At 51.2% G+C, this 14,396-nt stretch overlaps 1 protein-coding gene across 13 annotated transcripts in view; it reads left to right on the top strand.

Annotated features, from left to right (window-relative positions):
• The window catches only part of Ank1 (ankyrin 1), a 178,199-nt gene that overhangs the window by 120,123 nt on the left and 43,680 nt on the right, over nt 1–14,396 (top strand). For all 13 annotated transcript variants that reach the window (XR_005976283.1, XM_041673657.1, XM_041673652.1 and 10 more), the window contains exons 5-16: nt 497–595; nt 997–1,182; nt 2,430–2,528; nt 3,033–3,131; nt 3,393–3,491; nt 5,529–5,726; nt 6,941–7,039; nt 7,437–7,535; nt 7,974–8,072; nt 9,070–9,267; nt 10,162–10,260; nt 10,852–10,950. Coding sequence is in view for 12 of the 13 variants with exons in the window: in XM_041673657.1 (XP_041529591.1) it covers nt 497–595; nt 997–1,182; nt 2,430–2,528; nt 3,033–3,131; nt 3,393–3,491; nt 5,529–5,726; nt 6,941–7,039; nt 7,437–7,535; nt 7,974–8,072; nt 9,070–9,267; nt 10,162–10,260; nt 10,852–10,950 (1,473 nt within the window). In the remaining variant the exon portion in view is untranslated. The remainder of the gene's footprint in view (nt 1–496; nt 596–996; nt 1,183–2,429; nt 2,529–3,032; nt 3,132–3,392; nt 3,492–5,528; nt 5,727–6,940; nt 7,040–7,436; nt 7,536–7,973; nt 8,073–9,069; nt 9,268–10,161; nt 10,261–10,851; nt 10,951–14,396) is intronic.

Raw genomic sequence — 14,396 nt, 5'->3', positions numbered from 1 at the left:
GACTGCTGTGTACTTACACACACACACACTCACACTGCAGCTAGGACTAGATTTATTACTACCACGTCTCCTAGCAGTGATGCGGACATTGTGTGCTAATTTTCCAAGGCTAGAGTACACGACCTTAGCATGGAGAGTTGGTCATTGTGACTCCAGCTTGGTTCAATAGGACCAGTGAAATCACATATGGATCGTATGGGCAAGGGGCTTCTCCATTTGTATGCATACACCCACACACCACAGATAAACATATACACATAATTAAAAACAAAATAACTTTTTAAGTAGAGGAAGGTGTTTGGGCTAGGGACTCACTCAGAAGGTGGGGGGCAAAACACGTCCACAGTCATCTCCCCCTCTTGGTCTTTGGTAATATTTTTCCAGAGGCAGTGGTTTGTCTCCAGGGCGAAACGAGGGCATGAGGAGAGTCCTCCCCACATGAAAGAGTTTACCTGTTTTACCCACTATTTTAATGGCTTCTTCTTTGGGTTTACAGAAAGGCTTTACTCCCCTGTACATGGCGGCCCAGGAGAATCACTTGGAGGTGGTGAAGTTTTTACTGGAGAATGGAGCCAATCAGAATGTAGCCACAGAAGTAAGTTCCCTTGGCAGGTGTGCTCTGTGCTGGAACTGTTTCCGGTGCACAGAATGATAATGGCGCACAGTCAGACTGCAAACAGGTGAGGCCCATTCAGGCCACCTTGGCACTTAGTCAGACAACAAACAAGTAGTACACACAATCAGATACCCTCATAGCACACATTCAGACTGCAAACACGACACACACACAGTCAGACCCTCACAACACACAGACAGACCTGACCTCAATAGTAAGGTAAAAAAAAAACCGAAGTGCACAAGGAAGAAAAATGCAGACCCTCTGGGAGCAGAGCAAGAAAATGGGGCCAAGGAAGGCTTCAGGGAGGAGGAGGCAATTGCGTTGAGCTTGGAGGATGCAAAGGGCTTTGAAATCCCATCTTTGCCCTCCCTGAGCAGGATGGCTTCACGCCGCTGGCTGTGGCCCTCCAGCAGGGTCATGAGAATGTGGTGGCTCACCTCATCAACTATGGAACCAAAGGGAAAGTTCGCCTCCCCGCCCTGCACATCGCGGCCCGCAACGATGACACACGGACAGCTGCGGTCCTTCTGCAGAACGACCCCAACCCCGACGTCCTCTCCAAGGTGAGGGAAACCAGGACGTTCATGCCCCCAGGGTGAGCAAGCTGGGGGGCTGGGGGCTGGAGGACTGCGCTAGAGGCAGCCTTAGTTCCCGACTTTTTCCAAGACCAGAGTTGAGGGGAATGAACGAGCTGTGCTTTTCGTGCTTAGCAGTAACACAGATGGGCTTAGTGGGCAGCCCTGCCTCAGATCCCTGGAGAACCAGCGCCCAGGAGGGCAGGGTAGACCTCCCTGCAGAATGACTCTGCACCCCAGAGGGGCCTCCAGATCGTCGCCTTCTTCTTACCCTGTGCCCTTTCTAGGCAGTCATCACGTCCAGTTGCCAAAAGACAGGAAGGTGTAAAGTGAGGTTCCTGGAGATACGATATTTAAAGTGTTATTAACCACTGCTCCTTCAGTGAGGCCGCCAGCTGTCCCTCAGTCAGCGAGGTTGCTTTACTGGTTCACACTGCCCTCTCCCTACACCTATTCTACCACATCCCTGTGCCTGGGTTCTGCTTGGATGTGGTCTGAGGATACAGAGCAGCATGACAGTGGTGAACTCTCTGGCCAGAGAGCCGAGTCACATACCCAGTTAGGGGGCTGGCAGCCATGGGCTCCATAACCCTTCACTGCTGACTAAAATCTCTTCATGAGAGGTGATCTCAGTTTATAGTTTGCCTTGGTGTTGACAGAGGCTTCTGTCCTGCCCAGTCCTGCAGTCGTTCAGTCCCAAAGAAACACATAGAGGCCTGCATAAATTATAAGCTGGTTGGTCTATTAGCTCAGGCCTCTTATTAACTCTTATAACTTATATTAACTCATAATTCTTGTCTATATTAGCCATGTGGCTTGTTACCTTTTATCAGTGAGGTGTTCTCATCTTGCTTCCTCTGTGTGTGGGTGATGACTGCAGACTGACTCTTTCCTCTTCCCAGAATTCTCCTGTTCTGGTTGCCCCGACTATACTTCCTGCCTGGCTACTGGCCAATCAGCATTTTATTAAAGCAATACAAGTGACAAATCTTTACAGGGTAGAAGACCATTGTCCCACAACACCTTGGCCATAAGGCACAGACTAGAAGTCCCTCTGATGTGCATATAGCTTGCCAAGAGGGCATCTCTCCACCCCTTCCTTAGCTTTTGCCATTGGCCAGAGCCTGCTTTGTGTGTCGGGCCCTGTGGCCCTATTGTTGTTAAGAAGCCCTGGGCTGGTTCTGGGGCAGAGGTGCTGGTGTGTGACAAGCGGTTCTCCCCCTCTGTTGCACCAGACGGGCTTCACACCTCTCCACATCGCAGCTCACTATGAGAACCTCAACGTGGCCCAGCTGCTCCTCAACAGGGGGGCCAGCGTCAACTTTACACCTCAGGTAACCGCACCCGAGTCTCTGCACACTGTCCAGAGTTTGGGGTGCCCCCGTCTCTCTCACATACTCTCTCTAGCACCTTGGAATCTACCTGTATCTCAGAAATGCCTGGGGGTGGGGGCAGAGCCCCGGTGACTGTTAAGACCTCCTGCTGGGAGATTACTAATCAACTGATCCTTCTGTTGGTCTGGAGGAAACTCAAAACTCCATGTGCCTGCTCTTCAGGCGAACACAGGAGGTGGGGGATGATTGCAAATGCCTGGCTTTCTCCTCATCTTCTCCGTTACTCTGGGGGATGTGGGCTTGGCCAGCTTAGTAAAGTTAACCCCAGTACGATCAGGTCCTCACAGGTCCTGACTCTTCCTGAGGTGAGATGTGCCCCCATAGTTAAAGTGGCTGCTTGTTCTGAGGCGGTCAGGAGATGCAGGCAGGAGCTAGGGGGTGGTGTGCATCTTGCCACCTTCCAAAGGAGCACCGAGCCCTGAGGGTCCCCGTCTCTTCCTCCAGAATGGCATCACACCACTGCATATCGCCTCCCGCAGAGGGAATGTGATCATGGTGAGACTCCTGCTGGACCGAGGGGCTCAGATAGAAACAAGGACCAAGGTAGGTGTCTGCAGCCTTCAGGGCAAGGGCAGGGGGTGAGTTCTGCCCTTGAGTCTCCCCGAGTGACAGGCTCTCACCCTGAGTGGCCTGCAGTAGCAGCTGGGTGCAGCAGGGGACAGGGACTAAACTGAGGTAAAGCCAGCCTGGTCTGAAGGCAGTGTCAGGACTTCCACACCCAGAAGAGATATTGCAGCCAGGCTGGTGACACTTTGCCACTGACGGCTGTTGTTGAGGCTTTCTGTCTTTCACTGTCTTACAAAGGATGAATTGACACCGCTCCACTGTGCAGCTCGGAACGGACACGTGAGGATCTCAGAGATCCTGCTGGACCACGGGGCACCCATCCAAGCCAAAACCAAGGTGTGTGCTCCTTCCTGGGTAGGCCATCTTGGGTAGGCGACACTCCAAGTCAGCTAGATGTCCCTTGTTGCTGTGACAAGGAACTTCAGAAAAGTTCATGGTGGCTCACAGTTTCAGGGTACACGGTCACTCATGGCAATGAAGTCGTGACAGCAGGGGTGAAGGGTCACACTGCAGGTACAGTCAGGAAAAAGAGAAAGATGAATGCTGGTATTCAGCTGGCTTTTCCTTTTTATTCAGTCTGCAGTCCCAGGCCAACGGATGGTGTCACCCACATCCAGGGTGGGTGCCCCCTCTTCAGCTCATCCTCTCTGGAAACACCCCCATAAGCACGCCAGTGTATTTCTGACAAGTTGACAATACTGGAGGTTAATCATCACAACTCCACCCTCTGTCAGCCCAACACCCAGGCACATCACACAGCGATGGTAATGTTCCATCTCAGCTCCTAAATCCCATTTCCACCTCACGATGTAAAATGCATTTAGTCTGTCTCTAAATTATCCTCACGGCCTTTAATGATCCCAGCACCTTAGAGAGTGCAGAGTCCTGGGCCACTGAAATGATTGAGTGATTAAGAGAGCTCCCAGCACCCACAGCAGGCATCTCACAAATGTCTATAACTCACATACACATAGCCGTGAACAGACACACAGACACACACAGACATACAGACATACACACTCATAATTTAATTTTTTATTTTAAATAATTATTTTTATTTAACTGTATGTGTGTTTTGCCTGCATGCATGTCTGTGCACAATGTGCATGCCTGGTGCACACAGAGGCCTGAAGATGTTATCAGATCTTCTGGAACTAGAATTACCAATGGTTGTGAGCCACCCTGGAGGTCTTGGTTATCAAAATGCTCTTAACCACGGAACTGTCTCTCCAGACCCTAACACACTTCTTAAAGGAGTGCAAAGTCCTGAGTCTCCGCTGAGACTCAAAAGTCTCTTAACTGTGATCCCTGTACAGTCATGGTAAGTCCACTCCCATGGCACGAAGTAAACAGCCCCTTCTAGAAGCAAAGAAAGATCAGGCTAAACCAAGACTGGAACCCAAATTCTACAACTGTGTCCAACTTCCGGCCTCATGATGAGTCTGGGGTGGGTGGCTCACAGTTTGAATTTAAGTCCTTCATGGCGGTGAAGGCCTGGCAGCAGGGGCACCAGGCAGTGGGTCACATTAAATCCACAGTAGGAAACAGAGAGGTGAACGCTGATGCCCAACTTTCTCCTTTTGTCGTCAGTGGTGGACTTTAGCCCACAGCCTGGTGCCTCCCATAGTCGGGTCTTCACTTCTCACTTAAACCTTTCCGGTACCGCCCTCAAATATACCAAGGGTGTTTCCATAGGGATTGTAAACTTTATCCAGGCTAGTGAGATTGCTCAGTGGGTAAGGGCTCTTGTCACCAAGACGACTTACAGCCTAAGTTCAGTCCCCAGAACTCACATGGTAGAAAGAGAAACTGACTCCAGCAAGTTGTCCTTTGGCAGTGCATGGCCACACCATGGCACAGACTTGCCTTCCCACACCCCACAAGCACACACAATGAATAAATGGGAAAGTTTTCCAATTAGAAAGTTTAGAGAGATCTAAAGTCTGTTTTGTTGTCCTTTATCCACATGGTAATTAAGGCCCACACTTGCTGCATGTAGTAATTGGGCCGGTGAGCATCTGGGAAGAATGAAGTAAAGGTCCGGTCCTTAGACGCTTGTAATTAAGAGAAAAACACATGGCCAAGATGGTGGCCACAAATTAGATGATTTGGCAAAGGTGAAAATAAGGTCAGACTTGAGTGACCAGTACAGACCAGCGAGGCCTGAGGAAGTCCAGGGTGGTCAGGGAAGCCTTCATGGAGGGCTTGAAGATTTGGCTACGTGGGAGAGAACATTTTCTTCAGAGACAAGCTCATTTGGGATCCACACTGAAGATTTGTGTAGACAAGAAGGGAGTGGCATTGCCGTCACTGTCCTGAGTCCCCTGCTCTGTCCCCAGGAGCTCTGTCATTGCTTTATTCCTCTCCCTCCAGAATGGCTTGTCCCCAATCCACATGGCGGCTCAGGGAGACCATCTCGACTGTGTCCGACTTCTATTGCAATACAATGCAGAGATCGATGACGTCACCTTGGATCACCTGACTCCTCTCCACGTGGCAGCCCACTGTGGCCACCACAGGGTGGCTAAGGTTCTTTTGGATAAAGGAGCCAAGCCAAACTCCAGAGCCCTGGTGAGAGGAGGCTACTACTGTAGGGATGCTGCTGGGGAGAAGGGATGCTGCTGGGGAGAAGGGATGCTGCTGGGGAGAAGGGATGCGGGGAGGGGCTGCAGTTCTGCACGGGTACCACTAGGGGCAGCACCGTAGGCAAGTGCACATAGTGTGTGTGTGTGTGTGTGTGTGTGTGTGTGTGTGTGTGCGTTATATTCCGGAGGGGTGTGGCCTCTTGCATTTGAGATCAAAGCTTCAACCAGAGAGTGAGGTCCGCTGTGGGTTTATACCCAGGAGATCTGACTCTGTAAGCAGTGTTTATGGTGTGTGTGTGGGTTCGAGGCCCCAGCCAGACTCAGTGCTAAGAGGCAGTAGCATCTTAGAGGCAGGCCTGGTCTTCAACCTGCTTCGGGGTGAGAATACGCTGACTTGAACTGAGGACAGCTCTGAACGGGGCTGTGGCCACAGCCCTGGGAGGCAAGAAGTTCAGACCAAAACCAGGGCGGTCCTATGGCTGTGCTCCTCACCCTCCTCCCTAGGCCAGAGGCCACCAGAGTAGTTCAGAGAGCCATAGAGCGTGTCCAGGACTGTGGTCTCACACTTGTCCATGCTCAGAGGAGAAAGATAGATCATCCATCCCTTCAAACCTGCTTGCAGTGAGCCCAGACCAGACTCCCAGGTCACTGAGGCTTCCAAAGCTTGGGGCTGACATTGGGGTTGAAATGTGCTGTTCTGTCTGCTGCGGGGTGCTTGGCACCATCTCTGGCCTCTAGCCTCTAAATGCTAGTAGTTCTGCTTCCCTACCTGTGACAGCAAAGACATGGCTGGCTATAACCCCTCCCCAACCCCCAGAAAACTGACCTTGTTTGAGAAGAACCACCCTGTGAAGTACAGAGGGGGTAGACGGAAACAGAATTGTCCCCGTGGAGGGGTGCGCTGGGGAGCAGAGTCCCTCTCATTCAGCATCACGTAGAAAGGAAGCAGTTTGCCTTCAACGAGTACTCCTTTAGTGTATCCAGAAATAGGACAGAATTCTTTTAAAATGTCCCCAAATATCATACTCAGAAATATTCTCCATGTGTAAAGAGAAGGAACACCTGTTTGTCTGATCATGAGTGACATGGTCTATCCCATGGTCTACGAGTGCTTGCCAGGTGGGCTGGGAAGGAGCAGGATTCCTTTCCAGTTCTCTGCTTACTGTCCGGGTTCATCCGTGTGCTTTGTGTGGGCTACAGAACGGCTTCACCCCCTTACACATCGCCTGCAAGAAGAATCACATCCGCGTCATGGAGCTGCTGCTGAAGACGGGCGCCTCCATCGATGCAGTCACCGAGGTAGGAAGAAGCATGGGTGTGCCTTCGCCCCACCCCCATTGCCTTACATGGTTATTCCTCATAGCTGTGTGTGCCTGCAAATATGCGTGTGCCCGCGAATGTGTGCATGTGCAGATATACGTCAGCAGGTCCCCAAAGGGGCTGGATCAGGGTGACTCCCAGGCGAGAAGACTTTTCAGGATGGGTGAGGATGGTTTGAAATGTAAAGTGGTGACCATTTTCTGCCAGGGCTTTTGTCCCTGTGGCCATTTTCCTGAGAAGAAGCCCACCTGGTTTAAGTCCATTTTCTCAGGTAGCCGTTCATGGAGCTCTCTATCGACAGAAGAGCGTAGAACATTGTGGCTTGCTCTTCCTTGTGGGGACGGCTCCTGCTCACACTCCACTCTGTCTCTTCTAGTCTGGACTGACACCTCTCCACGTGGCGTCCTTCATGGGACACCTTCCTATTGTGAAGAACTTACTGCAGCGGGGGGCGTCACCCAATGTCTCCAATGTGGTAAGATCTTGAAGACGGTGAGAACTCTTGGCGCTGGTCCCCAGCTCTGAAGGAAGCTGTAGCAGCGGGTCCCTGTTTTCTCCACCCACGGAAATGGGATTCTCAGGATAGCAAAGGTGTCGAGAGTGGGGCAAACGTTCCTCTCTACTGAGGCTCCCCCAGTTAAATTTGTCACACAACTGCACATCTTTAGAGTTTTATTTTGGAACTTCTATAAGTGCGATCTGGAAGTACATTCCCGCATTTGAATATTCATTAGCTCCGAGGTTTACATTCCCATTTCCCTAGACAACTGAGGGGGAGAAAGAGCCAGACTTGCTGGGCAGCTCCGGCTCCTGGACAAAATCCTACCAAGCCCAGTCAACAGTCTGAGTTCAACAAGTGTCCTTTTGCAACACCAGCATGTATTAATATTTCCATAACCTTGTCACTTTGCAGAAGGTAGAGACCCCATTGCACATGGCAGCCCGAGCAGGGCATACCGAAGTGGCCAAATACTTGCTCCAGAACAAAGCCAAAGCCAATGCTAAGGCCAAGGTGAGTTCAGGAGGCAGGAAAGGGAGGGTCCCAAGGTCACTCCAGCCTGGTGAAGGGAAGCCATTCTCAGAGGCCAGGGGCTCCCAGTCACACCACTCCTGTGTGGGTCTCACGGAAAGCTCCGGCTCTGTTTTGCTGGAGTCCTGAGGGGCCAGAGATATTCTTGCATCAAAGCTGAATTTCTGTAGAGTACCAAAGCCCAGGGAGCAGGGCTGGCCTGCGGCTTTCGTTGGGCTGATGAGTAGATGTGATTAAAGGGACTTGGTAAGATCACGATGTCACCAGTACAAATCAGCCGGGAATCACTTGGTCTAAAAGTGGAGGATCCCCAGCTGTAGACTGGATGATGAATAAACCGTAAGACGAGCTACCAAGTTTGCAAGATAGGCTGTGTGGCCAAGACCAGCACTCTGCAGGTGGCAGGCTCCCTTGAGCATCTCTGCTTTAGCACAGTAACCAATATGTCATCCGTGGAGCCCCTGCACTAGGAGCGGTAGCTGGAAGTTGTCTTCCCTGACTCGGTGATTTGGTGCCCCATGACTACTGGCATAAAGAACATCAAAGTATTCAAACATGAACAAGCATAAGAGGTGCAGAGCTTGGGAGATCCAGCTTGTTGGGATAGCGATCAGTTTACTGAGCGGTTTTTCTATGTCCAACATTGGGAACCCTTTGTGTCCGTTAGCTGCTTGAGCAGAACCCCGTGAAATAATGTTACAATTCCCACCTAACAACTGGGGAAGCTGAACCTTTGTGCAATTAAGTAGCAAAAGCACAAAGCTGGTGAGGTATAAGGATCACAAGAGGGAAAGCATACTATTTTCTGTAACTCAGAGACTGGAAGAAATCCCAGATCTTTTTATGCGTGACCGAGTCGCTTGCACTCTCTGGGCCTCACCTCCCGCCCCTCTGGGCCTCACCTCCCGCCCCTGGGCAATACCAAGCTGGGCTTGAGAAGGTTAACATTCCCAGTTCTGTGCTTTCTCCTGGGGTCCAGGACGACCAGACACCACTTCACTGTGCGGCTCGTATCGGCCACACAAGCATGGTGAAGCTCCTGCTGGAGAACGGCGCCAGCCCCAACCTGGCTACCACTGCTGGCCACACGCCCCTGCACACCGCAGCCCGTGAGGGCCATGTGGACACAGCCCTGGCCCTCCTGGAGAAGGAGGCATCCCAAGCGTGCATGACCAAGGTACAGTCATGACCATGGTTCCAGTTCTTAGAAAGCTTCGGGCTGGCAGGGTTTAGCGGCCCACCTATGCTCATAGTACTCAGAAAGCTGAGACAGGAGGATCACATGAGCCCAGGAGCTCACGGTCAGCCTGGGCAGCATATCAAGACTGGATCTCAATTTAAAAAAAAAAAAAAAGACCAGAAACAAAAGAAACCACACATATTTTTCAGTTTTTCAGGAACAATTGGCTAGGCCTGAGGCTCTGAAGGGGAGTCCCATCTGAGCTTCTTTGTGGTCATGGGACTCTGCAGACCCATGAGTCATCTCCTTCCTCAGAAAGAGCACAGCCAGTCAGGTCTCTGCTCCAACCCAGATGTCTTCTATTTCCCCTGTAACTTGCTAGACACTTGCTCCAGGTTCCTAGGATACAGGGAGAACCAAAGGGAAGTAGTTTTTAAAGGACTGCTTGCCTGGCATGCTCAAGGCCCCAAGTTCACCCTCCAGAGTGGCAACAGATAACTGGCTAACTAGGTAAGAACCTGATGGACTGACTGACACACGCCTGTGATCCAGTACTTCAGAGAATGAAGCAAAGAGATCTGGAGTTCAAGGCCAGCCTGGGCGGCATATTTAGACTGTCTCTGAAGGAACAATAGCAAACAAAAGAGACAGCCTCTGCCTCCCTCAGTCAACAAGCAATTGACAATATCGCAGGCAGCTTCCTTTCTTCTCCTGTGAGAGTTGGCCTGGTGGTACTCAGGGAGGCTTGTAGCCTCTTGCAGGGACCAAAATGCTCCAGTCCTTCGGTCACATAGGCACTCCCATGCTGGTTAGCACAGGAAGCGTCCTACCCGTGGCTTCCTTCGGTGGCATTGGTTCCCAGGGGTCCTGATGGCCTGTGTTTCTCCTCAGAAAGGATTTACCCCTCTCCATGTGGCTGCCAAGTACGGGAAGGTACGGGTGGCTGAGCTGCTCCTGGAACACGATGCACATCCCAACGCAGCAGGAAAGGTGAGTTGGAGCGTCCCCCTCCTCCTGAGTTAGCAGAAGCAAAAAGGGACAGACTACTTCCCCCCTGGGAAGCACCTCTCGTGCCTGGGTAGCCTCCCATAGAGAATGGTCTTTGCAGAAGGCAGTCCTAGCGAAGTCCGTGTCTGTTAGAAGGACCTGGTACTCTCTGAACAAGTGTGCTGATTTCGTGGACCACCTCCCCAACAGGGATGAAGAAATGGTCCCAGAGCCTGCTGGAGCCGTCTTTCAGTGGCTCTCCTTCAAGACTGGCTTTAGGCAGATTTTTTTTCTTTTTCTACAGTATTAATGATGGGACCCAGCACTAGAGCATATTCTAAACAGCTCTCTACCATTGAGCCACCCCCTAGCCTTAAGTACGAGATTGATTTTCACTCTTGTTGTGATGAAATGATTCCTGGGGCTTGCACACACTAGCCGAGTGCTTCACCCCTGACCTGTACCCAGCCCAGATTTGGATGGGTGCTGCCTTGTGAAAGAAGTACCCAGGATTGAAGAGCGGATCCCGATTGTCTACACAGTCCCTCACGGGAAGGAAGCTGCTCATTTCCCCTCTGCTCTGTCCCTCTGCAGAACGGCTTGACTCCGCTGCATGTAGCCGTCCATCACAACAACTTGGACATCGTCAAGCTCCTCCTTCCCCGAGGCGGCTCCCCGCACAGCCCTGCCTGGGTAAGGTCCCCCTCCCAGCTCCTGTCTTAGGCAGTGGTGCTCAACCTTCCTAATACTGTGACCCTTTAGTACAAACCTCAAGTTGTGGTGACTCCCAACCATAAACTTATTTCCGTTGCTACTTCATAACTGTAATTTTGCTACTGCTATGAATCTCAACGTAAATATTCGCCATGCAGGATGTCTGATATGCAACCCCTGTGGAAGGGTCCTTTCACCTGCAATGGGGTCACGACCCACAAGTTGAGACCTGCCGATCTTAGGCAACCCCAGGTGTTTTGTGTTTGGCTCCTAAGCACAGACGCGCCACAACGCCTTCACAGATACTGTCTGCAGCATCGTGGCTGCTATCTGAGGGCTTGTAGAATGGGAAGTGGGCAATACTGTTCTGTCAGAAGGTCCCTTGCAGTGGCAGGATTCAGTTTACACACCCCGAGTCCCTACCCCACCAGCTACCTGTCAACTGTGTTTTGCAAGCTGGTGGTCAAAGGTCTAGGGCATGAGAGTTTCCTGGGGCCACAGCCTTGTTCTGTCACCAGCTACCTGTCAACTGTGTTTTGCAAGCTGGTGGTCAAAGGTCTAGGGCATGAGAGTTTCCTGGGGCCACAGCCTTGTTCTGGGAGCTTTCCCTCAGTGGGATGTCTCGTTCCGTGCTTGTTTCCCAGGTTCGGGTGCTGGATGCAGTGATCATTCCTCTCTGGGCCTTGAAGCCCAGAGTCCTGTCTGGGTGTGAGGATCTTCCTAGTTTATTTCTGTTTTAGAATATAGACACTGTGGTGGGGGCTTTAACCCCTGCATGTTCTGCAGTGATAGCACGTCCTGGTTCTGTAATACACTGCTAAGGACAGGACTCTGTGGCCCTGGGGGACCCTGACCGGGGGTAGGGGGGACAGAAGACAGGGGAGCCTTTGGGGGACAAGAGTACCCTGGGGTAAGGTGGGACTTGGATCTGTAAGAGGCAAGAGAACACTATGAAACTGGTCAGGAATGGAGTCAGGGCCTGCATAGAAGAGACAGCCATGGTCTCCGCACCAGGTGCCCCTCCTCCTGACAGGGCAGCCTGAGAATGATGTATGGCAGAATTCAGTCACACAGTAGGAACTCCGGTGCTGCCCACCAAGGAAAGAGTCATTCGGTGGGTTGCTGTGTGCTTCAGTTTACACTTGCCCCAGATTCACCAGTGGGCAGGGGACTGAGTGGCTTAGCTTGCTCTGTCTTCTCAGTATGATGCTCACCTCTCCCACATCCATCTCTGCAGACACAGCGTGCCTCAGGAAGCCCTTGGCTCCTCAGGCTTTGCCCCTACTCCTGTCTCCCGTGGTAGCGCGCCCTACGTCATTGTGCAGAGGCAGCACACAGCCGGCTAAGATGTTGACTTACTCCGGCTTCTAAAAATAAGAAACTGGACTCCCCTCCTCCTCCTCCTCATTCCCACTTATATAAACGGAGCTGGAGCCAGGTTCATGATATTTAAAGAGAGCGAAAGGCAACTCAAAGCCTGCACAGATGGGGTTTGTTTCCATGGCAAAAATAGTTCCCAAAGTAGTCTGGCAATTTTGTAGAATTTCACAGTAAATCCCTTTGCACCCAAACCAAACTCTCCCCTTCTCGGTCTGATGCTAACAGATTCCCTCCCGTGTGCCTTCCTTCCCTGAGCTTATTTTCCTGGGAAAAGGGGCCTTTTACTGACATAGATCCCTGTCTGACCTCTCCCTGGAGCTCCGACCTAGTTGCTGTTTCTCCTTGTCACCCGCAAAAGGTCATCATTCCTTTAGTCCTGGTTTGGGGGACACTCTGATGGCTTGGTCCATGATCTGAGGATGGTCAGTGACTCATGTCTTCCATTTAACCCAGGGTGACCTGGAAGATTTAGCCGTCTCCAGGGCAAGCGTGTCCCTGACAAATCAACGTCTGTTCCTGCCAGTGTGTTAGATACCCATAGCTGCCCAAGTGACCTGGGACTCCTGCTGGTACCTCCGTGGATGTACTGCAAATGTCTCAAATGACTGTGCCTTGGGGGTGGAAAAAAAGAAGTCCTAAAAAGCCTTGCTTTGCTATAGTTGAATGGCTGTCCTTATTTCACTAAGACATCTCAACCAGAAATGCTGGTGGACCCTCAGTAAGACAGTGGGTGACTAGCGAAAGACCACAGACAGCTGGAGGAATGCTATCTCACCAGTGTGGGAAACACATGTCTGGAGACCGTTGCACACAGTCATGGTCTTCTGTGAAAGGTTGAGTGGACATAGGTCCTGGAGGTCGTGGGTCCTGCCCTGGAAGTCTTCTGGATTGGCAGTCCTTCACTCTGAGTATTTCAGGGCCGGGCTACTTGAAGTGTGGTTCATAGGCCAGCAACCTCAGCATCACCTGGGAGCTGATTAGGAACGCAGAGCCTCAAGCCCTGTCTAGACCTTCTGGATCTAATTCTGCTGAGCAAGGTCTCAAGGGCATCTCACACACACACACACACACACACACCACAGTTCAAGAAGCCAACAGGACCTAGGGTTTGCTTTCTGTTAACACACATCCCCTCTCAGAGAGAGCTTCATCACACAACCGGGAGTAATATGTGCCTGACTTCCTTCCTCTAATGCTCCAGAGAGATCACAGAAGCAGTTCCTAACAAAGCCACCGACCGACCCTATCACCTGTCTACTGTAGGAGAAGGAGCTCACTCATACTAGAAACCCAACCACTGGGAACGTTTTATCAAAACTACATAAAGAAATGAAATGAAAGCTAGAAATAGTGGCTTCCACCTGTATTTCCAGCACTTGAGAGTCTGAGGCAGGAGAACCACCTCAAGTTTGAGGCCTGCCTGGCCTGTATTGTATTTCCAGGGCAGCTTGGACTCCAGAGTGAGACCCTAGTACAGGGTGGCATAGTTAACTGGAAAGGCCAGCACTTGTCATCCTCTCCTGCCCAACCGTGCATGGCAAAGCCACCACCACACATGACTGCTCGGTTCTCGTGTCTTAGTTTAGGAAAGCACTTCCTTGCTAGTACATAATTACATTTGATCCGTCCAGAATTTTTTTCTTTCTTTTGTTTTTTTTTTAATAAACGAGGCAGATATTTCCCCTACTTTCAATGATCTTAAAAATATGTAAGGACATCATCTAGGAGATGGAATATATTGCCCTGGGCCGCAGATGGTTTGGAGTAGAATGGAACTGACTAGTACCCCCATATCCTTGAGTTCCCAGTCAGCAGACCCAAAGAACAGCACTGGGGGCCAAACTGCATGAGGAAAGGTTTCTTTTAGGGTGCCAATAAAGAAAAGAATAATCATACATACTGAAGAGGAAGTGTGAGTGTAGTAATAAGGGCTAGCTCAGTCGGTAGAGCATGAGACTCTTAATCTCAGGGTCGTTGGTTCGGGCCCCACTTTGGGCGCCATTTGTAGTAATAAGAGCGGCGGGGCTGCATCCCCAGCACCCCGG

Source organism: Microtus oregoni, unplaced genomic scaffold (assembly GCF_018167655.1).
Source record: "Microtus oregoni isolate MIOR12 unplaced genomic scaffold, Mior012 000024F_ref0000369, whole genome shotgun sequence".
In the NCBI taxonomy this organism is placed as follows: Eukaryota; Metazoa; Chordata; class Mammalia; order Rodentia; family Cricetidae; genus Microtus; species Microtus oregoni.
This window is presented reverse-complemented; position numbering and strand designations above follow the sequence as displayed.